Source organism: Nelumbo lutea, chromosome 1 (assembly GCF_056320005.1).
Source record: "Nelumbo lutea isolate HS-2025 chromosome 1, American lotus-T2T, whole genome shotgun sequence".
NCBI classification, from domain to species: domain Eukaryota; kingdom Viridiplantae; phylum Streptophyta; class Magnoliopsida; order Proteales; family Nelumbonaceae; genus Nelumbo; species Nelumbo lutea.
In genome coordinates, this window is record NC_142684.1 from 145,314,154 (window position 1) to 145,339,999 (window position 25,846).

The 25,846-nt window shown below is 41.7% G+C and overlaps 1 protein-coding gene across 1 annotated transcript in view; it reads left to right on the forward strand.

The window, feature by feature from the left end:
* The window catches only part of LOC148878146 (glycerol-3-phosphate acyltransferase 9-like), a 59,535-nt gene extending 34,082 nt beyond the window's left edge, over positions 1-25,453 (forward strand). Inside the window, exons 5-12 of the mRNA XM_088949380.1 lie at positions 18,059-18,154; positions 18,293-18,389; positions 20,297-20,384; positions 20,471-20,567; positions 20,886-20,971; positions 21,188-21,307; positions 21,454-21,552; positions 25,227-25,453. Coding sequence (XP_088805506.1) covers positions 18,059-18,154; positions 18,293-18,389; positions 20,297-20,384; positions 20,471-20,567; positions 20,886-20,971; positions 21,188-21,307; positions 21,454-21,552; positions 25,227-25,284 — 741 coding nt within the window. The 3' untranslated portion in view covers positions 25,285-25,453. The remainder of the gene's footprint in view (positions 1-18,058; positions 18,155-18,292; positions 18,390-20,296; positions 20,385-20,470; positions 20,568-20,885; positions 20,972-21,187; positions 21,308-21,453; positions 21,553-25,226) is intronic.
* The last annotated feature ends 393 nt before the right edge of the window (positions 25,454-25,846 follow it).

Here is a 25,846-nt window from a genome sequence, read left to right on the forward strand (position 1 = left end):
AACTTCTTGAATTGTTTGATTTTGTTTCTGAAAAACCAAGGAACCTTCTCATTCTGTTTTAACCAACTTATTACTATTTTGGAGTCACCTTCAACTATTAGCTTACGTATCCCCATTTCCATAGATTTCTGCATCCCATAAATTACTGCCTTCAGTTCTGCTGTTACAGAATCACACACTTCAATGGGGCCTGAGTACATTCCCATGATCACTCCACTTTCATTTCTTAAAACCCCTCCAATTCCAGACAGCCCCGGATTCCCAAAACTACTTCCGTCGAAATATAATTTCAGGAATCCAACCTCTGGGGGTTACCAGTCCTTTAGTGCCTTCTGCTTAGCTGAAGTTGAGGCTGCAATTGTTCTCTAGTTCCTTAATATGTCATCAATAGAGAAAGCTGAAAACAACTCCATTGTCATTATCCAGAAAGCCGCTTTTGCCATAATCCCTTTAATTAATGCTTCTTTGCTCCTTTTCTTTTCCTCAAATATATGTTTATTTCTTTCCTCCCATAAGGTCCAGATTACTGCTGCTCTTGTACACCTCCACATCAGTCTTCCCCTCCTTTTTGGCCAGCTGAAAGTAGAACCATCAAACAACCTGTCCAATCTGTCCGGAGTATTCCACCTGCACCCAAAAAGAGAAAAAAAAACCAATCCCAAATACCACAAGCAAATGGATAGGAAATGAACATGTGAAGAGCAGATTCACCATTAGGTTCATACAAGCAGCACCAATTTGGGGAAAGGCACCATCCAGGTCTCTTTTTCTGTAGAATATCACAAGTGTTGATTGCACCATGGAAGACCTCTCAACAGAAAGCACTCACTTTGGGGGGAATTGGATGACACCAGATCTCTTTAACTGGAAAGGGAGCAACTGGTTGAGAAGGCATAGACAACGACTTGAAAAAGGAAGCACAACTGAAAACCCCAGAAGGATGCAGAGTCTAAATTCTATCATCTTGTTTACTTAGGTCAAGGAAAACCCCCTTAAGAATGTGTAGTAGGTTTGAAACAAGGCCCAACTCAGTGTCCCTCACATTTCTGTGAAAGCCTAGATTTCACCCATACCCATTAACCAAGGGAGAGGGGAGCAAGAACTCAGAAATTGGCTTTCCCTTGAGTGCAGAAAGGGTAAACAAAGAAGGGAAGGAATCCTTTCACCCATACCCATTAACCAAGGGAGAGGGGAGCAAGAACTCAGAAATTGGCTTTCCCTTGAGTGCAGAAAGGGTAAACAAAGAAGGGAAGGAATCCTTTAAAGGGGCTTCACCCACCCAAAGATCCTCCCAGAATTTGATTTTGTTACCTGAATTAATATCAAGTTTGATGTGATCGAGAAAAAATGGGAGGCATTTCTGAATCGCTTTCCAAGGTGAAGAGCAAGAGGCCCTGTTAGAAGTTCCAGCATCCCACCCATTCTCTGAGAGCCCATGAATACTAGCAATCACTTTATGCCATAACCTATCTGATTCTCTCGGGAATCTCCACAACCACTTTCCTAGAAAAGCCTGGTTCTTTTCTTTCAGCCTCCCTAACCCCAGCCCTCTATATTCCTTCCTTCTACAAACTATTTCCCATCTAATTAGGTGATCCTTCTTTGTCTCCCACGGTTCCCACAAGAAATCCCACATAATTTTCTCCAACTTCTTTACAATTGCCTGAGGCATGGTAAACACCGATGGTCCAATAGGTAACCGGAATGTTAGCTAAAGTAAATTTGATTAAGGTTATCCTACCTCCCAAAGAAATGTAATTCCTCTTCCAAGCCGCTAACTTCTTCTCAAATCTCTCCACTACCGGGCTCTAGAAGGTCAAAGATCTAGAATTTGCACCTAAAGGAAGTCCTAAGTATTTCATAGGCCAATCATTGGACACACATCCGAGTTCCTTTGCCCACAGCTCAATCTCCTCCTGTCCCATATTTACCCCAGCTACTACACTTTTATTGAGATTAACCTTCAGATTTGTCAACTTTTCAAACAAGCTCAATAACATCCTCAAATTCCTAGCCTCTTCCTCACCTTCCCCCTCACAAAAAATAATGATGTAATCTGCAAATTGAAGATGGGTTACCATCACCCTGTCTCTCTCCACTCCCCACCCTCTTAAAAGACCCACTTCATCCGCTTTTGTGATCTCTTGGCAGTGTAGCCGGCCAGAGATAGGTGGAAGAGGAGAGAAGAGAAGAGAAGAGAAGAGAAGAGAAAAGAGAGAGTTTGCAATGCAACAGTACTGGCGGCACCAGTGTTTATTTAATATATATAGGGCGACAGAAATAACAAGGGAAAAGACCCTTGCGCCCCTGAGTACAATAACAGTCATAACAGAAATAAAAAACGAAATAAAAAAAAACACTTTAATTAGACAAACAGGCCCTAACAACTGCAACTAAGTTATTCTAACATTATTCCAACACTCCCCCTCAAGTTGGAGCATAGATGTCAATCATGCCCAACTTGTCACACAAATCTTTGTGCCGCACATGATGAAGACCTTTGGTGAAGATATCTGCAAGTTGCTCTTCCGAGTTGACATATGGTGTGCACACTTCTCCACTTTCAAGGTTCTCTCTGATAAAATGTTTGTCCACTTCAATGTGTTTCGTCCTATCATGCAGAACTGGATTAGCAGCAATATTGATGGCTGCTTTATTGTCACGGTAGAGTGAAGTAGGATTGTTTACTGCAAAACCCAGTTCACCTAACAGATTTCTTATTCACATGATTTCCGCAACCCCATGAGCCATCACTCTATATTATGCTTCAGCACTGGATCTAGCCACCACACTTTGTTTTTTGCTTCTCCATGTGACAAGGTTTCCTCCTACAAAGGCACAATAACCACTGGTGGACCTTCGGTCATTGACTGCTCCTGCCCAATCTGCATCAGTATATACTTCCACTTTTAAGTGACTGTGTTTCTGGAACAACAAACCAGCCCCAGGAAACTTCTTGAGATATCTCAAGATCCTCTCTGCAGCTTCAAAATGAGTTGTCATCGGGCTGTGCATGAATTGACTAAGGACACCCACTGCATAGGCAATATCAGGCCTGGTCATAGACAAATACAGAAGTCTCCCCACAAGTCTCTGGAACATCTTTACATCTTTCAAAAACTCTCCCTGACTGTCTCCCAGATGGTGATTAGGTTCAATAGGTGAATCAGATGGTTTTACCCCCAACTTGCTTGTATCTTCTAGTAGATCTAGTACATACTTCCGTTGGGAAATAAAGATGCCCTTGTGAGAGCGGGCAACTTCAATTCCAAGGAAGTATCGTAAGGAGCCTAGATCCTTCACCTCAAATTTAGTGGCTAAGAATTTTTTTAGTCTCTGGATTTCAGCCTCCCAATCTCCTGTGATCACTATGTCATCCACATACACAATAAGAGCTGCAATTTTACCTTCACCTCTTTTTACAAACAAGGTATGATCTGATTGGCATTGTTTGAATCCCATTTGTTGGACTGCTACATGGAACTTACTAAACCAAGCCCGAGGTGATTGTTTCAATCCATATAGGGACTTTTTCAACCTACACACCTTTTGTTCACTGCCTCTGGCACAGAACCCTGGGGGTTGGGTCATGTACACCTCCTCTTCCAAGTCACCATTCAAGAAGGCATTCTTGATGTCCAATTGGTGAAGATCCCAGTCAAGATTTGCTGCCAAGGAAAGGAGAATCCGGATGGAGTTCATCTTCGCTACAGGGGCAAAAGTCTCTGCATAGTCCACTCCATATACCTGTGTGAAGCCTCTTGCTACCAGTCTAGCCTTGTACCTTTCAATAGTTCCATCAACTTTGTGTTTCACTGTGAACACCCACTTGCACCCCACTGGTTCCTGCCCCTCAGGAAGATCTACCAACTCCCACGTACCATTTTTATGTAAGGCATCAATTTCTTCCTGCATTGCATCTGTCCATTCAGGTTTTGACAAAACTTCTGCCACGGTCTTAGGGATGGGAACACTGTCCACAGAGGAGAGGAAGGCACGGTACGAGGGTGAAACATGCTCATAGGACACAAAGTTAGAGATAGGATGATTAGTGGTACAAGATCTAACACCCTTTCTCTTAGCAATATGAATATTAAGATCATTGGGGACATGTGAATCAACATTTAAAGGAGCAATGGGAGCAAGTGTACCTGGCTGATGAGACGGATTTGCCTCGGGTGAATCCGATGATGTTGGTTGCATAGTGTCCGGCTCCACGGCTCTTGAACTCTGCTGGCTCTTATGGCGACGATGGAAAACCCGGAACGGAGGAGGATCGGGTAAAGGAGGTAGTTGAATCTGAGTCGTCGCCTGTTTCTCCTCAACCCTACTCTCCCCCTGAGGAGAAACCGAGAAGAACGGTTGACTCTCAAAGAATGAGACATCAATGGAAACATAGTACTTACGGGCAATGGGATCATAGCAACGATACCCCTTTTGAGATGAGGGGTAACCAAAAAAAACACAAGGAATAGCCCGAGGGTCAAGTTTACCACGAGTAGGTGATAGGTTGTGGACAAAACAACGACACCCAAAGACACGCATCGGAATGGTGGACAGCGGGGCTGTAGGGAACAGGAGCTGATGTGGGGCCTTATACTCTAGTAGCCGAGAGGGCATGCGATTGATGATATATGTCGCACACAATACTGCATCCATCCAAAACTGTTTCGGCACATTCATATGAATCAGCAAGCCACGAGCAACTTCGAGTAGATGACGATTTTTTCGTTCAGCCACACCATTTTGTTGGGGTGTCCTGGCACAAGAGCTTCGCTGAAGTGACCCACTCGAAGCAAAGAACTTCGTGAGATCACTATGGAAATATTCCTTTGCATTGTCCGACTGGAAAATATGAATTTCCGTTTGGAACTAAGTGAACACCATGCGTTGGAAATCTTTCACAATTTGTGGCACTTCATCTCGAGATCGCATAGGATAAACCCAAGTGTATCGAGAATAATCATCAATCAACGTAACAAAATACTTATAGCCAGCCGCAGTAGGTAGAGTAACAGGGCCCCAAACATCAGAATAAACAATATGAAATGGAAATTCAGATCTTTTATTTCTTAAAGGTAAAGAGCTTCTACAATGCTTACTCAACTGACAAGTTTGACACTGTAATTGACTCACTGACAAGGACTCAAAAATCTTTGGGAACATAACTTTTAACGACTCAAAAGAAAGATGACCTAAACGACTATGCCATAAATAGGCCTGACTCTCACTCGCCGAACTTGTGGATTCAGTCGCCACTAGACCAGCATTATTCTCCAACACGTAGAGACCATCCACCATGCTTCCTCTACCAATCGTCTTCCCCGAGGTCAAATCCTGAAACACACATGAAGACGGAAAAAAGGTGACTGAGCAGTTCAAAGAGTGAGTAATACTACTAATGGACAACAAATTAATAGGTAATTTCGGAACATGCAGGACATTTGGTAGAGTAAGGCCAAGTGGGAGAGATATGGTGCCTCGGCCAACTATGGTAGAAAAGGAACCATCAGCCAGTCTTACCTTATCTCTCCCAGAGAGAAGGTTATATGTCTGGAACAAATTTGACTTACCGGTCATGTGATTTGAGGCTCCAGAGTCAATAATCCAAGGTGAATCCGTAGTATGAGATGACACATGGAAGGTTGTGGCATTACCTGATGTAGATGCAGATGAGGTAGGAGTAGGCCTAGAATCCACCTAGCGGAGAGTCCTACCATACAATTCCAAATGTTCACGGAAGGAATTGATAATATCTTCCTTAGGGTCAGAACCGGGATGTCTCTCCTGAGTTACGGAAGGACTAGTCTTTGTCGATGCCAGATTAGCTGAGTTATACCTTCTTTGATTCTGCTGGCCTGGTTTCTTGCCCTAATCCGGTGCTGACTTCTTACCCAAATCCTGTGCCCATTTAGGTTTTCCATGGAGATCCCAACATGTATCTTTAGTGTGTCGTGTCTTCTGGCAGTGAGTGCACCAAAGCTTGCTTTTATCTTCTGTTTTTTTCTGAGTGTCACCCCTTTTAAAACCACCTCCGACATTTGTATCTGAATTTCCCCGGACCACTAGGGCAACTGACTCCCCTTCTACACCATTCATCACACTTCTTCTACTTTCTTCTGACTGCACCAAGGCATACACCTCCTGGACTGATGGCAAGTCTTTACTACCCAAGATCTGTACCATGATGGACTCATATGACTGATTCAGCCCTAGGAGAAAGGCAAACACACGTTGCTGTGATACAAGTGACTTATAGGCTTTTGCATCTTCATCACACTTCCAATTCACATTCTGATAGTGATCAAGTTCTTTCCATATTGATGTCAAATCAGAATAGTACATCGAGAGACTCCTCTCCCCCTGTTTGCAAGTAGAAGATTCTGCTTGTAGTTGATATATCTTGGCATAGTGTCTCTGTTCTGAATAAGTGGACTTCGTTTGTTCCCATATCTCACAAGCAGTTTCAGCCCACATAAACGTCTTCCTTGTGGCAGCATTGAAACCAAGAGCCAAGACATCACCATACTGTTCTCTTGGTCCCACCTATCATGCTCAGCATTTCCATACTTCGGTTCCTTCACTCTCCCATTGATGTATCCTATTCGCCCCCTAGCAGTGATGTAGAGTTTTATCCCCCTAGACCACTCAAGGTAATTCAGACCATCAAAGGGAATGACAGCCATGGGAAAGCTCATATCCATTCCCCCACTCACTCCATTGTGGCTCCCTGAGATTTCTGAAGTAGCAGAATTCTCAGTCGATATGGTCAAGCAGTTACTCAGTCCCACACACCGGATTTAGGACCCCTCCTTACTCCACAAAGCAATGCTCCACTCAGTTCACACCCACACACTAGGGTTTACCAACCAGATTGTGCACAAACCGTACCAAATTCTGGACAAAACTGAGGTAATAATCGGCAGTTTCAGACTTGCGTATCAGAATTCTAGAATGGTTAACAGCCACTAATCAGCAGGAGAGATCCTTCTTGCTTATAGTCAACTCAAACCATTGAGAAGACAGGTCAGCATTGACCTACAGTTGTCTTAACACATCAACAGGATCACACCATCCAAGACAACTAGGGTTACACAGGTTCGATAGCATTCAGCCGCCCCAGATTCATAGGGTTTTCACTCGGCCCATGATCAAGGAGAGTAAAGAGGAGAAAAATAGAGGAAGAACTGTACCAGTCGTAGCTATTCTGTAGTCCAGTAGGGTTGATCGATCTGCTCTCTTTTAATCAGTATTCCTGCTCTGATACCATCTTGGCAGTGTAGCCGACCAGAGATAGGTGGAAGAGGAGAGAAGAGAAGAGAAGAGAAGAGAAAAGAGAGAGTTTGCAATGCAACAGTACTGGCGGCACCAGTGTTTATTTAATATATATAGGGCGACAGAAATAACAAGGGAAAAGACCCTTGTGCCCCTGAGTACAATAACAGACATAACAGAAATAAAAAACGAAATAAAAAAACACTTTAATTAGACAAACAGGCCCTAACAACTGCAACTAAGTTATTCTAACATTATTCCAACATGATCAAACTACTAAACACCTCTACTACAATAGTGAATAGAACGGGTGAAAGTGGATCCCCCTGTCTCACACCTCTCATAGCACCAAAAAAATCTATAACCATCCCATTCACCAAGACTGAAAAATGACAAGATTTTAGGCATCCTCTAATCCACTTGCACCATCTTGCACCAAAGCCACATTTGCTCAAAGCTTCAATCAAGAGACCCCAGTCCACAAAATTGTAGGCTTTCTCCAGATCCAACTTGCACACAATACCTTTCTTCTCATTCTTCTTGAATTCCTCTACACACTCATTTGCAATGAGCAGTTGATCTGAAATCTGTCTCTCTTAAGGGTCTTTGATACTGTGATATAATTGATGGGAGTACCTTTTTTAGGCGATTGGAGAGAACCTTGGCTATGATTTTGTATTGGCTTGTCACTAGGCTAATGGGTCTGAAATCCTTGGGGTGACATGCTCCTGATTTCTTAAGAATCAATGCAATAAAAGTAGCATTAACCCCTTTGTTGATCATCCCTCTGTGGTAGAATTCCTCAAATACTTTCATTAAATCCTCCTTTAGCCACTCCCAACAATCTTGGTAAAAAGCCATGGTGAATCCATCCGGTCCCGGTGCCTTGGACCTATCCATTGAGAAAATAGATGCCTTCACTTCCTCCATCTCAAAACCTTTTTCTAGTTCTCTACTCAAAGTGCTATTCTCAAGTAGGCCATGTCAAACCCTCTAAGATCCATCTATTCTCCACTGGCCTTTTATAGATTAGTTTAAAGTGATTCACTAATGCCTTTGCAATGTCATCTTGTTGTGTGATGACAGCTCTGTTGTTGCTTGTGGTGATTGAGAGAGAGAGAGAGAGAGAGAGAGGTACGGATGATAGAAAGAAAAGCAAAACCAGTACTAGCAGCCGCCAGTCTTCTATTTATATTAATCTTTATAAAAAAGACAAAATTACAAGTATGCCCCTGGCGGCATATCCTAGGATAAGAACAATAAGAAAAAAAGAAAGAAAGAAAGGACTAGTAGCTGAAACTGTCCCACTAACATCAGTTACAAGGAACACTTAAGCCTTACAACACTCCCCCTCAAGTTGGGCTGAAGATGTTTATCATGCCCAGCTTGTCACATAGCTCATTGTGCCGCGAACACGGAAGTCCTTTTGTGAGGATATCAACAAGTTGTTCCTTGGAGTTGACATAAGGGATACAAATTTCCCTTTTTTTCAGTTTCTCTCTTATGAAGTGCTTATCCACCTCAATATGCTTAGTCCTCTCATGTAGGACCGGGTTGCTGGCGATGTTTATTGCAGCCTTGTTGTCACAGTAAAGAGACATAGGATTATGAACAGCAACTCCAAGCTCACCTAGGAGGTTCTTTAGCCAAAGGACTTCAGTCACCCCATGTGCCATAGCTCTATACTCAGCTTCTGCACTTGATCTTGCTACCACACTTTGCTTCTTGCTCTTCCAGGTCACCAGATTTCCTCCCACAAATGTGCAATACTCACTAGTGGACTTTCTATCATCCACGGCTCCTGCCCAATCAGCATCTGTAAAGACTTCCACCTTTAGGTGATTGCGTTTACTGAATAGTAGGCATGTTCTTGGATGTTTCTTCAGGTATCTAAGGACTCTCTCTACTGCTTCCATGTGTGGCTTCTTAGGAGAGTGCATAAACTAGCTCAGAACTCCAACTGAATAGGCAATATCTGGACGGGTCATGGATAGATAAATCAGCTTTCCCACTAACCTTTGGAACTTCTTTACATCTTTCAGAGGTTCACCAATACAGCCACCTAGCTTGTGGTCCACATCCATAGGAGTGTCTGCCGGCCTTGCACCTAATTTACCTGTATCCCGTAATAGATCAAGGGTGTATTTCCTTTGAGAGACAAAGATACCCCTTTTTGAACGGGCAACTTCGATCCCAAGGAAATACTTTAGGAGTCCTAGATCTTTCACTTCAAATTTGGATGCAAGGAATTGTTTCAATTTCCGTATCTCTGAACTCCAACTCCCTGTAATGATGATATCATCTACATACACTATCAATACGGCAACCTGCTCCTGACATCTCTTCACAAAGAGTGTATGATCAGACTGGCACTGTTGGAACCCCATCTCTTGAACTTCCATGTGAAACTTACTGAACTAGGCTCTAGGAGACTATTTTAAGCCGTAGAGAGACTTCCGTAGCTTGCACACCTTGTTTTCACTTCCCTTGGCAGAGAATCCAGGAGGTTGAACCATGTATACCTCTTCTTCCAAGTCACCATTCAGGAAGGCATTCTTTATGTCTAGTTGATGCAATTCTCAGTCAAAGTTAGCCGCTAAGGATAGGAGAACCCTAATTGAGTTCATCTTAGCCACTGGAGCAAAAGTCTCATCATAGTCAACTCCATATACCTGTGTGTACCCTTTGGCTACTAGTCTTGCTTTGTACCTTTCAACTGTTCCATCTGCCTTGTGCTTAACTGTGAACATCCATTTGCACCCCACGGGTTCTTTCCCCTCTGGAGGATCCACCAATTCCCAAGTTTGATTTTTGTGGAGGGCATCAATCTCCTCCTTCATGGCACCTATCCATTCAGGGCATTTTAAGGCTTCTGCAACATTCTTGGGAATAGGGATGTAGTCAACTGCTGATAGGAAGGCTCAGTACGAGGGAGAGATGTGGTCATAGGAAACAAAGTGGGTAATGGGGTGTTTGGTAGTGCAAGACCTGACTCCCTTTCGTTGAGCAATAGGGATGTCTAGGTCGTCCACAGTGGGAGTAGGGTTAGGGGTTGGACTTACCTCCTGGGATTCTGATGATGTCAGTTGCTCAGTATTTGGCTTCTCCACATTTCTATCACACTGCTGATCTCTCCAACGAGTACGTTGGAAGACATGGAAGGGAGTGAGGTTCGGAATAGAAGGAAGAGACACCTGAACCTGCTTCTCCTCTTCCACACTACGGCTCTCCCCCTGAGGAGGAGGGAAGAATGGCTCGGACTCAAAGGACACATCCATAGACACAAAGGATTTACGACTAACTGGGTCAAAACATTGATACCCCTTTTGAGAGGATGGGTGCCCCAGGAAGACGCAAGGAATGGACCGAGGGTCTAACTTACCTCTAGATGGAGACAAATCATGGACAAAGGCCCGACAACCAAAGACTCTCATGGGAATGGAAAATAAAGGTGACTGAGGGTACAGTAACTGATGAGGGGCCATGTAATTCAATACTTTGGAGGGCATGTGGTTGATGATATACGCAGCTGTAAGTATAGCATCCACCCAAAACCTTTTTTGGACATTCATGTATAATAGCATCCCGTAGGCTACCTTAAGGAGGTGTTTGTTTTTTCTTTCTGCAACCCCATTTTGCTGTGGTGTTCTAGCGCATGAGCTTCTATGAATAGACCCATGGGAGGCGAAGAACTCATTTAGCTCCCCATGGAAGTATTCCTTTGCATTATCAGATTGGAAGATTTGTATTTCAACATGGAACTGTGTAAACACCATCCTCTGGAAGTCTTTCACTATCTTTGGAACCTCGTCTCTACTACGCATAGGGATTATCCATATATAGCAAGAGTAATCATCAATCAATGTAATAAAATACTTATATCCACTCTCAGAGATTACATTTGTAGGCCCTCATACATCAGAATACACAACATGAAAATGAACATTTGATCTTTTATTGCTTGAATGAAAGGTTGTTCTACATTGTTTACTCAACTGACACGTTTGACACATGAACTGACATTGAACAGGACTTAAATAAAAGTGGGAACAAACATTTTATTACTTCGAAAGAAACATGACCTAAACGACTGTGCCACAACAAAATTTGACTCTTATTTGACTGACTATGTGACTCTGAGGATGACACGGAGAGACCAGCTTTGTTGTCGAGAATGTAGAGACCGTCCACCAGGCTTCCTCTACCAATCGTCCTCCCAGAAGTTAGGTCCTGAAAAACACATGAGTCAGCAAAAAAGGTTACACTACAGTTTAAAGAACTTGTAATGCTACTAATTGAAAGCAAATTTGTGGGAAGTTGAGGGACATGCAATACACAATTCAGGTTAAGGCCATGGGGAAGGGATATCGATCCTTGACCTGCAATGGAAGAAAAGGAACCATCTGCAAGTCTCACTCTATCCCTTCCTGACAAAAGGCTATAAGAATGGAATGGGTTAGGCTTACCGGTCATGTGATTTGAGGCCCCTGAGTCAATAATCCAAGGGGAATCTGTGGGAGTGACATGGAATGCAGAAGCCACATTACCTGAAGTAGATGCAAAAGAGGTAGAGGGAGTACCAGTGGCTGAGCTGTCCAATTGCCGCAATGCCCTACCATAAGATTCCAGATGCTCTCTGAATGAATTCATTATATCCTCCTTGGGGTCAGGCTTATTAGGAGGGTCCCAGGTACTACTAGCAACCTGAGTGTCTTGGGTTGCCACATGTGCTGCACTCGTTCTTTTCAAGTGACCTTTACCCTGTTCTTGATTCATTGCTGCCCACTTGGGTTTGTTGTGGATGTCCCAACAGGTGTCACGTGTATGTCGTGACCTTCTACAGTGGGTACAAAAGAGTTTATCTTTATCATCTGCCTTCTTAGGATCACTTTTCTTCCCTGTTGAGCTGTTATTCACCGCAGCCAAGGCAACTTGTTGCTCCCCCTCAGCTGTAACCATCACACTTTGCCTGCTTTCTTCAGATTGGACAAGGGAGTATACTTCGTGTATTGTAGGCAATTCTTTGCTTCCTAGGATCTGCACCCTTAATGGTTCATATACAGGGTTCAGCCCTAACAAGAAAGCAAACACTCGTTGCTGAGAGATCAGCTTCCTATAGGCCTTAGCATCATCATCGTGCTTCCACTCTATGGCTTGATAATGGTCCAACTCCTTCCATATGGAGGTAAGAGATGAATAATATGAGGACAAACTACGGTTTCCCTGTTTACATGTTGAGGACTCAGCTTGTAGTTGGTAAATCTTGGCATAATGCCTTTGCTCAGAATAGGTAATTCTGGCTTGTTCCCAGATCTCACTGGCGGTGTCTGCCCACATAAAATTCTTTTTCACATCAGGTTCCATGGCTGTGAGGAGCCAAGACATCACCATACTGTTTTCTTGGTCCCGCCTATCACGTTCAGTCGTCTCACCCTTGGGTTCTTTCACCCTTCCATTGATGTAATCGGCTTTACCCCTTGCCGTTACATAGAGTTTTACACTCTTAGCCCACTCCAGGTAGTTCAGACCGTTCAAGGGGGTAATTGGCATGGGAAAAGCCATGGTTTCACCTCCCATACCTGCTGTGTTGTGGGTTGGGGTGTTCCCCGGTGAGGTCAGTTCATGACTTGCCATTGAATATTACAACCAACCAGTCCAAATGCCACCTAACATCATAGCCGCTACAACTGGAATGTGGCAACTCAGGGTTTACTCCTAGAATGTGAGCAACAAACTATTGAATATTGCTGAGAGCACAAGAACTACTATTGAGAATAAGAGATTAGTCACTACAACGTCCAAACAGAACAATAAATAGTCCGGTCATCAGTTCAGCACCACCAATACAGACATTACTGTCAGTTTGAATGTGGTTCCCCCACTCTAACCATCCAATTATCCAAACTAGTAATCATATAATCAAGGCATAAGCCCTGCGCACCATTGGATAAAGAATACTGAGATAAACTGAAACAAAACCACACCTGTTCAGCACTTGATCAGAACCTGCTAGGGTTTCATTGCACCATCAACACCCTCCTTCGATTAGGGTTTCAGCAGACCAGCACCATCCCACGGCCAGACACAGCTAGGGTTTTTCAGTAACTGTCGCTTGGGGCCACTAGGGTTCAGCAGAAGTACAGCCGCAGGACTTACTAGGGTTTCTGCAAGCCCAACCGCCAGAGAAGATTGAAAGCACAAGCCGCCACTAGGGTTTCTATAAGAGCAGCCGCCAGAGAGAACTGAGACTAGTAGCCACATCCAATCCTCTTTAGAAAGGCTGATGCTAGAATCGTAGGTCTTCTCCAGCCCATAAATTCCGCTCTGATACCATGTTGTTGCTTGTGGCGATTGAGAGAGAGAGAGAGAGAGAGAGAGAGAGAGAGAGAGAGAGAGAGAGAGAGGTACGGATGATAGAAAGAAAAGCAAAACCAGTACTGGCAGCCGCCAGTCTTCTATTTATATTAATCTTTATAAAAAAAGACAATTACAAGTATGCCCCCGGTGGCATATCCTAGGATAAGAACAATAAGAAAAAAGAAAGAAAGGACTAGTAGTTGAAATTGTCCCACTAACATCAGTTACAAGGAACACTTAAGCCTTACAACAAGCTCCACTTTCCAATTCCAGCATAGAGATACAATTTTTCCTTCTCCTACCATTTGCAACCGCATGAAAATATCTAGTGTTCCCATCACCTTCCTTTATCCACCTTGCTCTTGACTTTTGTTTCCATGATATCTCCTCTCTCAACAGTGTGACTTCCAGCTCTTTTTTCAAATTTGTCCTCTCGTCCTTCTCTTCCATGCCCATTTCTCCTTCCTCCTCCTTTCTATCAATTTCTTTAATCTGACTAATCAAGGTGGATTTTCTTTCTTCAATCCTCCCAAACTGATTGGAGTTCCACTCCTTTAATTTTCCTTTCAAATTCTTAAGCTTTCTATGGAATCTAATCCCTTCCCATTTAGCCACTGAGGTGTCCTCCCACCAGTTTCTCACCTTTTGCACAAAGCCTGGAACTGTAAGCCACATATTTTCAAACCGAAATGGCTTTGGCCCACCCCCATTACCCTCTTGATTAAGACAAATTGGCCAGTGATCCGACGTGAGCCTAGGTAATATCCTACCTGTCAAGTTCCCGCAATGATCCTCCCAGTCTTGTGTCACTAGAAATCTATCTAACTTAGAGAGAATAGGGTTTTCCTGACAATTGGTCCAAGTAAATCTGTTCTGCCCTGTCGTGATCTCCTTCAGTTCCAAATCTTCTATAAAGCTGTTAAACCTCCTCATACTGGTAGTCATCTTTTGTCTTGGGCTATTTGATTCATCTGTGTGTCTAATCACCTTGAAGTCACCTCCCACACACCATGGCCCTTGCCACAAGCCTCTAACAACCGCCAATTCTTCCAACGTTTCATTCCTTTCCCTATAAGAATTCGGCCCATAAACATTTGACATCACCCAAGTGAAATTATCACTTACATTCCTCAGTTTTACTGACACCGAGATTCTTCCTATCAACTCCTCGAAGCACTCCACTGACTCCTCACTCCATAGCGTAATTATTCCTCCAGAAGCTCCCCAAGATGGAGCCTGAGCCCAGCCTACACCCCTGCCTCCCTAGATACTTCTCACCCATCTCTTGTCAATTCCCTGCACTTTTGATTTTTGTAACAATACCACCTTCGGCTTTTCTCTTTTAATCACTTAATTATTCTTCTTTTGTTCGCACTACCCAATCCCCTAACATTCCAATTCATAACCTTCATCTTCATTTCAGATTATTATCTCCCCTCTACTTTAGCCTTCCTATTTTCTACCTTTCCTCCTAATGCTCTTCTCTCCCATCTCCATGTCCTTCCTTCTGTCATCTTTAATTTTTTCCACCTGGCTCCTCTTTCTTCTTCCTTTGAATTCACTAACCTCCTGTTCCTTCTCCTGCTTCTTTTCTACAGGTATGTTAGAGACTCTCAGTCCTAACCTCTCTGCCCATTCTCTTAGAGAAAGTTCCTCATCTGATATTTAGAAACCTCAGAATTCACCTGCTTTTCTAACCGCCCTTCTTCTTTTTCTACTTCTTTTCTCTTTCCTATCACTTTCCTTGTTTTCGTCTCTCCTTCCTTTCCTTCCTTTTCTCCCCTTCTCCTCTAGTTCTCCTTCCCCTTTGCTCCCAGCTCCTCCCTCATTAGCAATCACTGTATTCAAAGGCTCATTTAGAGGTTGGTGAGATTTTGTAACATCTGCACAGGCACTAGAGAAATCATTAGTTGCCAAAAAAGAATTCACAATAGTACCTTGAAGGTTAGGGTTGATGCAAGAAGAATGGGTCGAAGGCAGGTCCTTATCAATCACCCTCAATCCCTCCTCAGTAGGTGTTCCAAGTTGGGTTTCTATTGGTGCAACACTAACAGTTTGAGCTATTAATGCTGCCTCAACCCTTATTGGTGCGCCTGCGCTCAACCTCTGGCTATTCTCCCTGTTTGATATGTCCAACCCCTGCGTTTGCCGCTGGTTCCCCTTTCTGAGTTCGTATCGTCCTCCTGTCCAGAATAGACCTGAATGGCTGGGAGTTTGCTACTCAGTTGGCTCTGAATTCATTGCTCTGCTATCTGAAGGTTGAAGAAACGGTCCAGAACACAGTCCTCCATTTCTAGCACTGCATCAGCCTTTTGTTCAAACACACTTCCTTTACTATTTGACTCGTCGGAGCTTAAATAATCTTCTTCATCTTCTGAACTACACCAATCCATATCACTGTCCTGTTTCTACCCGTCTCTTTCTGGAAAATCTTGGGTTTGGATGCCCCACTGAGCAGGTAGATCTGGGCATCCATTTCAGATCAACCCCCTTCTTGCTTTTGACTGCCATTTCAGAGGTTGGGGACGAAGGTAGACGAGGCCTGTGATCTCCCATCGACACACCCCTCAATCTCACGTGACTACTAGCAGATCCTCATGCCGGCTGGCATTCCTCCGGTGCACCGGTTGATTGGACCTACCTCAGTTTGGTCTATTGTTTCCTTCCTCTCAGCCGATTGTTCTTGGGAACAAACCAGCCGCTTCTCCTTCTCAGGTGGGCCCCGCACACCCCATGACTTTCCTCCCGACTTAAGGACTTCCTTGTAAGAGTAAGACCCCGCCTTACTACAGGAATTATTTGACAAAAGCTCTCCTTCTGAGAAAAATCCCACCCTATCCTCCTTAATACATGACTCATTCTTCGCTGCCACACCCTCCACCTGTTTACTTACATGTCCATGTTCTCTTCCCCTAAAGCTCCCACATATCACCAACCCTGCCACATCTTGTTCTTCTTCAACCTTTGATTTTCTACTCCAGAGCGTCGCTTCCACTTCTGACGCTACCCACACTTTTCTCCAGAAACCTTCAGCAAAAATTTCGATCGATTGCGGTACTCTTTCCAGCTTGACACCTGCTATTCTTAATCGAGCTGCTCTCAGACCAGTTTTTTGAAGGAGACAAGCACCCCTCCCATGGCGATCGCTACCTTTTCAAGGATGGATTCCTGCCACAGATTGAATGGCAGTCTAAGCAGTTTCACTTGGAAGCAGCTGCGAGAGTCAACGAGTTGCAAGAGGGGCACCAGTTATCGATCATTATCGATCCCTCTTTCGTTTCTATAGTCGTAAACTCCACCTCTGCATTTCCCACATCTAGTACTGCCTTCTTATCGGAAAAAGGGATTAGAATAACCGTTCTTTTCAGGCCTAGCTTTTTCAACACCTCCAAAATCAACTTCCAGTCCTTCACTTCATTCTTCGCTGATAATATTAGCTTTTGCTCACAATCTCCTCTTTCCCCTTCCACCAAGATCTTTGGTATAGGCACAGAGAAAACAACTGACGCAGCTTCATTCTTTTCTTCCTTTTCTTTGGTCTCCACTTTCTCCAATATTTCCCTCCAAACCTTCAAATCCTCTTTCCTTTTCATTGCATTTTCCTCCACTACAGGCTTCTTAGTTTGTTTCTGCGCTGCCTTGGTCCATTTTCTCACCACAAACTGGTGAATCTCGTTTGCTACCTTTATCCATCCCTCCAGATTCTTACCCTCAGGTATGACAATTATTTGTATTTTTTCTTTCTTCAAATCTTTCTGCTAACATCATGAACCACCCTTTTTAGTTTCTCCTTCGTTCTGCAACATACTCTTTCCTTAATGTTTTGAAAGTATCTTTCCACCCCACAGTCCAGCTCACATTGACTGCACTACCAAGAAAACTTTGAAACCACACCAGAGCTTCACCGACCAGAAACACCACCCCTCTTGATCATTCTCTAATTTTCACCGTTAACTCCTGATGGAACATCTCTTCCAGTATCAGCTCTTTACTCTCCACCTTGATAGATCTTCTCCAGCTCCTTGCCGGTGCAAAACCCTCGCGATTATTGTCTTCAGCTCTTTACTCTCCACCTTGATAGTTTTGGCGTATGATAGGTACAGTGTCTGCTGAAATTGGGTTCATGGTGGGTGGAAATGTGGAATGGGAGAAAGTAGGTAATGTAATTTATGGGTTTTGGACAGAAAAAGGGTAGAAAATGGTCAAGATTTGATTTTCGAAGAAGATAGTATAAATTTAAAAGAGATTGATGGGTTTAAGATAGAGAAAGATGAAGTTTTAAAGGTGTCTCAAAATGGGAGAATACCAGTTGTAAATGCATCCTTTATCAGCCCAACGTGCTTTGTTTTTCCCCTGGTTATTATTAAGTTTAGTTATGCATTTGAAGCTCTTTTTTGCCATGTCATATTAATTTCTTTATTTTCAGAGATATCTGGTGGAGTTAATTTGCAGCTTCTTTGTTGCATCATGGACTGGGGTTGTCAAATATCATGGTCCACGGCCCAGCATGCGACCCAAGCAGGTGTGATAAGTTAACACCCTAGTTCTCATAGGTTCTTAATGTGAGTTAGTGTCTCTCTCATTGAAAGTCTCAGTAACTGTCAGTATTGTTACTTATATATGCTTATGTAACCGAATATCCACTTTCTGTCTTTAACAGGTTTTTGTGGCTAATCATACTTCTATGATAGATTTCATCATCTTAGAACAGATGACTGCATTTGCTGTTATTATGCAGAAGCATCCTGGATGGGTTGGTAGGTGCCTAAGGCCAATGTTCTATTCTCAGTATTCTTAGACATCTGCAGAAATTTCATGTTTATGTGGCAAATGCACTTAGTGGCTGATAATTTCTCTTCTGCTGAAGGGGTCCATTTTTTTGGTGTCTGTGTGTGACTAATGTTTCTCTTTGGTTGGGTTTGTGTTCCTTGATAAGATAGGTTACATGTAGGCCACCTAAAAAATTGAAAAGTGGATTTCCATTTGACTCAAGTGGATCACCGACCAATTTGTGTTGGGAGGATGCCAATTGAGGTAGATGAATTCTGGACTTAGGTTGGAGTGAAGGTTGAAGGATACAAAGGAGAGAGGTATGTTCCCTTTAGGTTGGGACTTGGGTTTCTTGATGAAACAAGCTAAAGAAAGGAAAAAAAGGTGGTTCAGTTATCTTCAGAGATATTTGTCCTAGTTTTCTGAGCGATTCAGCCAAGTTATTTGAGTCAATGGCTAGTAAGTCAACAATTAATTGAAGTAGCTCTCAGACTTTCCCAATGGACTGCTGATCCCTGAGTTGACCAGGTATTGTTCAAAGTCTCCATTGGTGAGATGTGTTTCAAAAATTCTGCTAGGAAGATTGAAGAGAGTGGTCCGTATGGTGGTTCAGGTGGTTCTGAGCAGCTGGAGCCAAGAGATAAAGTATATGATTTTGGGTTCGACTACAGATTTTGTTCCGATCTGTGAGGTGGTTCCACCTTTGATGTCAGATGCTTTGTGTTTTGATTTTGGCTCGGCTTCATCAGACTCATTGCTGAAGCAGGTGAGGGAGGATTCTGATTGCAGTCTAAGGAATGGCTTTTGTGATGTGGAGGATAATGTTGTTATTCAGAGGAGTAACAAGAAGTGACTAGAAGAAGAAGTGATAGTTGGAAGGATTGGAGTTGATTTGGGAAGGAAAAGGTTGGTGCCTGACTGCAGTTTCTGGTGAAGGTTAGGTGGCTGCAAAGAAACCTAGAAGATCGGGTAAGTCCCATCTTGTGCATGTTACCAAAGTTTTCTTGAGGCTAAAAGAGAGACTTGTTGGGGCTGGTCCCAGTAATAAATATAAGAGAGTTTTCATTAGAAGAAAGGCCAGTTCCAGTACCATGAAGCATAAGGCTCTCGATGATGTTAGCTCTGGTGGCCAAAATAGCTGGGTTGGGAGTTTTGGTGAAGGGGAGTTGAAGAGAAATGAAGTCATAGAGGTGAAAAAAAAGGAAGGTATCTGTGAAGGTTTGGGGAATGGAGAGTTGAATAGTGGAAAGAAAGGATGAAGGACTGGACTTGAGGAAATTTGTGGAGAGGGCCGTGGAAATTGGAAAAGCTCTGGATCTTATTTTCCTGGGCAGTGAGGCCTTTGCTAGAAGGGATTTTGAAGAAAAAGAAGGAAGAAAGTCATAACAGCATCATTCATGGGGAAGGGGGAGAGGTGTGGGATGAGGGAGAGGAACAGGTAGAGGTTCTGGATGTGGAGAACTAATGATGGGTGTTGGTAGGAGGTTTGCGAGCTTGTTATTCTTGTTATTTTGAGGAGGCTGGATATGTTGTTAGTAGAGTTTATTGGGGTTGGTTTGGAGATGTCTTCCTGAGTAAGGCTGCTATTGCTTTTGTTTGATTTCTGGAAGGTGGTGTTAGCTCTGTTTTGGTCATAGTTTTTGTTGTAAGGCTGATAGATATAAGTTATCCATTTTGATATATTGATGCAATTCTTTTGTTTATGATTTTCCTTCCAAGGCAAGTACCATTTTTGGTATTTATATCTTGCCAAATTTCATGAAGTCTCTAATATATGCAACTGATTATGCTCTAGAAATTTCAATGCAGAATCTGGTATGATATCATGTCCGGGTACACTTAGTATGCATACATATCTAGGTACCACAGAATAATTACTTGTTCTTTTATACAGGACTGTTACAAAGCACTATTTTGGAAAGTGTTGGCTGTATCTGGTTCAACCGTACAGAAGCAAAGGATCGTGAAATTGTTGCAAGAAAGTAAGTATTACGTTCTTGTTGTGAAAGTTTTTCCTGCCTGAGAATACTTTGAAAGCAACACTCAATCCACCATCATCCTTTCACAGGTTAAGAGAACACATTCAAGGAGTTGACAATAATCCTCTTCTCATATTTCCAGAGGGAACCTGCGTAAATAACCACTATACGGTTATGTTTAAGAAGGTTTTCTTATCTTATGTTTCTTTATAAAAGCTTTCACATAAATGCCATAAATTTTGTCTTAATATTTATTAGTCACGTGACAAGAAGCTCCCTCCATTTTTTCTCCACCAGTTTGTTCTGCCTTTGCATGTTGAACTCATGTTATGATAGCTATTATTCATTGAAACAGAAAAAACTAGGTTATTTAAGTTTTGGGCATAGGTTATATTTTGAGAAGTTTATTGAGAAAATGACAAAATGCATGTCCAATAGTGCATTCGTTTTTTTTTCTACTTTGTCTAAACTCTCTTATTTATTTATTTTATTGAATACTTGTAGGGTGCATTTGAACTTGGATGCACTGTTTGCCCCATAGCAATCAAGTACAACAAAATTTTCGTGGATGCTTTTTGGAATAGTAAGAAGTAAGAATGTCCTTCGGGAAGCTAATTCAGATATCTACATATCCTATGCTTTTGTTGCATGTATCTGTTTCTCCTGCAAAAATCTTGCCTTTCTAATATGTTTCATCTTTTTTAGTTATGCTTTGAAAAGTCTTAACAGTTTTCTAGAATAGGCCAAATAATTAATGTGTGGCTTTTTTATTATAATCTTTGTTCTCTTAAATCTAAATTTCGCAGGCAATCTTTTACCATGCACTTACTGCGCCTTATGACATCATGGGCTGTTGTTTGTGATGTATGGTACTTGGAGCCACAAAATCTGAGACCTGGAGAGACACCCATAGAATTTGCAGAGAGGTTAGTTCATGAATGTTTTCTTCTTTTGAAGGCTTAACATGATATTTAAGCATTTCCCTTGATTCTAATGACAGAATTAGTGACTTTCTGTTACTTAAATAAAACAATGATAACTGTCATCTGAATTCGTTGCTCATGTTCTGCAGAGTGAGGAACATAATTTCTGTTCGAGCTGGTCTTAAAATGGTTCCATGGGATGGGTATTTGAAATATTTTCGCCCTAGCCCAAAGCACACAGAGAGGAAGTATGTCTATCTCCTATTCTTATTTTAAAGTCTTAATAGAAGCCACAAATAACACCTTTGCAGTTCTTGTGGTCATCACTTCTGTGGTCACAACCACCTAGTATCATACCACAAACCTTCTATTCTTAATCATAGTTCACAGGAGTAGAACCAAACCTAAGGCTAAATTAGTTGCATCTGGAAAGTTACTAGGGTTAAGTTTATCAGTAGATTGTGTATCTTATAAATGGAAAACAAGGGGAGCCTTGGCACTCCTTGGCCCTAGATTATCCAGTGTCAAGGAGTTACTAAATTGTCTATGCATTATAACAAACTATTGCTAGTCCTTTTGCAGACACGGCATTCCATATTCCATGGGTAGCCCAGGTAAGAACTAAGTAGTTGGATGGTTTTAGACAGGATATTCCATCGTGTAGCTTTGGATTCCTTTCACCACTAATGGAAGATCTGGTCTACTGCAGTCAAATAATTCTGTGCACTTGGTGGCTGAATTTTGACTGGACCTTCTCTGTGTTAATTGAGGCTTTCACATCTTTTCCAAGAAAGACTCCATCTTGAAGGGTTTGCACCTAAGGTTACAAAGATGATTCAAGGAGAAAAAGGTGCACAGAATTGAAGACAAGCGTCTCGTTCAAGAATTTGAGTAAAAAAAAGTCTCTTCTGCAAGAAGACCATGCAATATGCAGCAGATAAAGGAAGATGTGGAAACAGAAATGATAAAGCTCCCAGATTCTAGCCAAAACCTGGGAGCTATCTTTGTCAGAGAGCTTTATTAATGCTGCTGGTGTATCTAGAATACTTCCAAGAGATTGAAGATATGGTCTTACTTTTACTCCTGGAGGTCCTATATCAGATACTTGAACTTGACTATTAAATTGTAATAATGTAATTATGAGCTTGGAATTGCAAAGGGAAAAAAATATGACAAGATCAAGCTAGATAGTGAGTCAACACCTTTCAGATTCAGATCAAGCAAAAGGTTAGGCCTTTTTTAGCAGTGACTGTGAGGATGAGAAGAATGAATGGACACATCAAAATGACTAATAAATCCTTAATTTAAGAAGAGGTTCGAGCGGTGATCATGAAGGAAATGTGAAACCAGATTTGCTTTACAAGTGACTTAAAGGAGATGCTATAAAGGTGTGGGTTGAAGCAAGGAAAAAAGAGAGAATATGTGGTTTAATAGAGACAACCCTAGACAATGCAGAGAGGTAGAATGGGGATTCAGGATTAAATAGTTGGTATTGTTCTTTGTTGAGTATTTGTCACATCAAGGAACATGAAGCGGAAAGAGATAGGCCATAGAAGATTAATGGTATGTGGTCATAAAGGCATAATGAGAGTATCAGAGTAACTACAAAAGAAAGAAGAGAATGATTGGAAAGCACCAGGAAATTGGATGTTTTAATAGAATCAGCTAGTCACAAGGAGTTGATACTGTGGCAGATTTTGAAAAGCACCAGTGGTTCCTCTAGATCATCTATTTGTTGAATTACTAGACTGTCAGCCTTATACCCCACCCACCTTTGGAGTTTCTCTAGGTGATATTATCCATTCAACTGTTAAGTTATTTAGTGTAAAATGTTGCATAAAGAAGGGCTTATTTTGGATGTGGCAAGATTTTTCGGCTGAAACTTACCCCATGAATACTCTGAGAAAGAGGAACATGGAAATTCCCCTTGAACCTTGAATCATGTTACCATGTGGAAGATTCCTAAGTTTATAGACTTCTTTAAACAACCTGAATAACAGACCTGTTCACTAGACATACATACATAAGCAACAATGCATATATATTTATTTACTGTCCTAACCATATACATGAGTTTTCTTTTGTGTACAATATCAAGTACAACATTATATATACATAATAAAGAACTTACTCAAAGGAATCTAGGAGTAGCTCCAAATAGGTGATAAAACAAGTAGACTAAATGGTTTGGGCACGTGCAGAGAAAACTATCTACAGCACCAACAAGAAGTGATCTGTCACAAAGTGAAGGGGCTAGAAGAGCATAGTGGTAGACTAGAAAGGACATGGGTTCAAGTAGTAAGAAATGATTTAAGGGCTCATACTTTAACAATGGATATGGTACTGAACAGACAAAATGGCCAAACAGGATGTCATGGATTCATATTAGTGACCACATATAGTTGGGACATTTCTTAGATGATGATGATAATGATGGTTGGGACAAAGCTTAGCTGAATTGAATTGAATATGTTAAAAGATTTTAGAAATGCCATTTGTCCTTTTCATTGGATTAAATGGAATATGGACCCCTAGCCACATATTCTTGATAGAGGTTAAGGAAAATTATAAGCAGTGTTGTGGTTATCACTCTTTGACAATTCACTCGTTTCTCAAAAAGATATTAGGAGCATTTCCCAAGGAAAATCATGCTTTTTGTATTTTATCTTATGGTTCTGTCTAGGGGTGCAACTCGGGTTGGTCCAAGTTAGCATTTTGCACTACTTCATGCTCGGGCCTTCAGGCCAGGCCCATTTAATTTTTGACAAAAGCCCAACCCAAGCCCGCCCAAGTCGCATCCCTCGTTCTGTCCAGCAAGTCAAGTTCACATGGAAGGAGAGGCAAGCTGATGTTTTGTGTGTGGTCTCAATCTATAATGATACCTGGATGGATACCTGTAGATTCCTGGTTTACCTGTGAACTTATAAAACTACGCTTTATAGAATTAATACTTTCAGATATGTTAAATGATATATTTACTCAAATCATGATATATAAAATTTGTATATGCTAGAAATTTAATTAAATTTGGCACAATAAAAGTATTGAGAATTGACATCTAGCTTCAAAAGTAGATATTAAAGCACAATAAAAGCATATTTAGATACGCAAACCTGTGCCAATTTCTGGGATCTTAGGAAATGGAAAGTTATGTCCATATTTCCTGTATTTGTATCGGTATCTGTTTGTATTTGCTAACTTTGTTTTATTAATTGAATAGCATTTTCAAATGATAGATTTAAGTGTCTACAGTATGCATGAATGTGATGGGGGGTTTCATATTCTTTTTTCTGCATGTTAGGGCCATCATTATCATGGCAAATAAATTCAGGATTTAGAATTTTTTGTTTATTGACATCCTCTCACTAAAATAAGAAAGAATACTTTGACATGCCTCTAAGTTTAATGTTATGTTGTCAAATAGTATATCATGATTTGTTAAAGTCTAGACTAGATTGCTTTGATGTTTTAGGCTGTGAGGTCTTACAATTCTGGTTATCAGTTGATTAAGAGACCATCAGGGTGGCACCAGTAAGTTGAGTTTGGAAAAGCTAGGGGTAGGACGTGGTTGAAGTAGTGAGAAATGATTTGAGGGCCCATAATTTAACAATGGATATGGAATCGAATAGAATGGAATAATGGTGGAGTAGGATTCATGTAGCTGGTCCCATGTAGTTGGGATGAGACATTTTTCAGTTGAGTTGATTAAAGATTAGAGATTATTTGGAGGTTATTACTTGATTCATGTAGCTGGCCCCATCTCTCTCTCTCTCTCCTTTGTCTTATCAGATTATAGATCTTGCGTTAACTCTTACTGGTATTTCATGGTTACTAGCCTTCTATATACTTCATCTTTGCAGGCAACTCATTAAGCATGAGTAGAGAAACCGTTACTCATATCTCTTTGGTTGTACATTTTCAGGCAACAAAGTTTTGCCGAGTCACTATTACGACGATGGAGGAAAAGGGAAAATGATTGACACCCCTCTTTCACCCTAGTCTCTTTCCTGTGGTTCTCTTTTTCTTATGTTCCTTGGTTTCTTCTATTATGCATTCTCTCGACTATTTATACTTTTGTATCTTCATGTACATTAAAGTTACCATGCAGAACTTACATTGCTATGAGGTAATATATTCAGATTTGAATCAGTTCGTTTTTTGTTGGTACCTCTTTTCTCAAACAAATAACCTAAAATAAATATAGAGGGGAGTGGAGAGGGAGTCCATCTCGAGGGAGATGACCTCGTAAGATTTGGACTCTCTTCAAGGAGCCAAGGCCTGAACTTAGATTGGATGAGTGGTTGCTTCCTAAAATAAAATGATTGGATAAATGTTTATTGTTTTCTTCCATTGATAGTTGAAGAACAATTCTACTCAACCGTTGAATCCACCTACAAGAACTCTAACATCCTTGTTTTCCATATTGATATCTAGGCTTAATTGAGACTGGTTCAACGCAAGGTTTAAAATATCAATATGGGTGCATCGGCCTGTATCAAAGTTGATTTTTCCTATTTTTTTAGTTATTTTTTTTAATTGGGT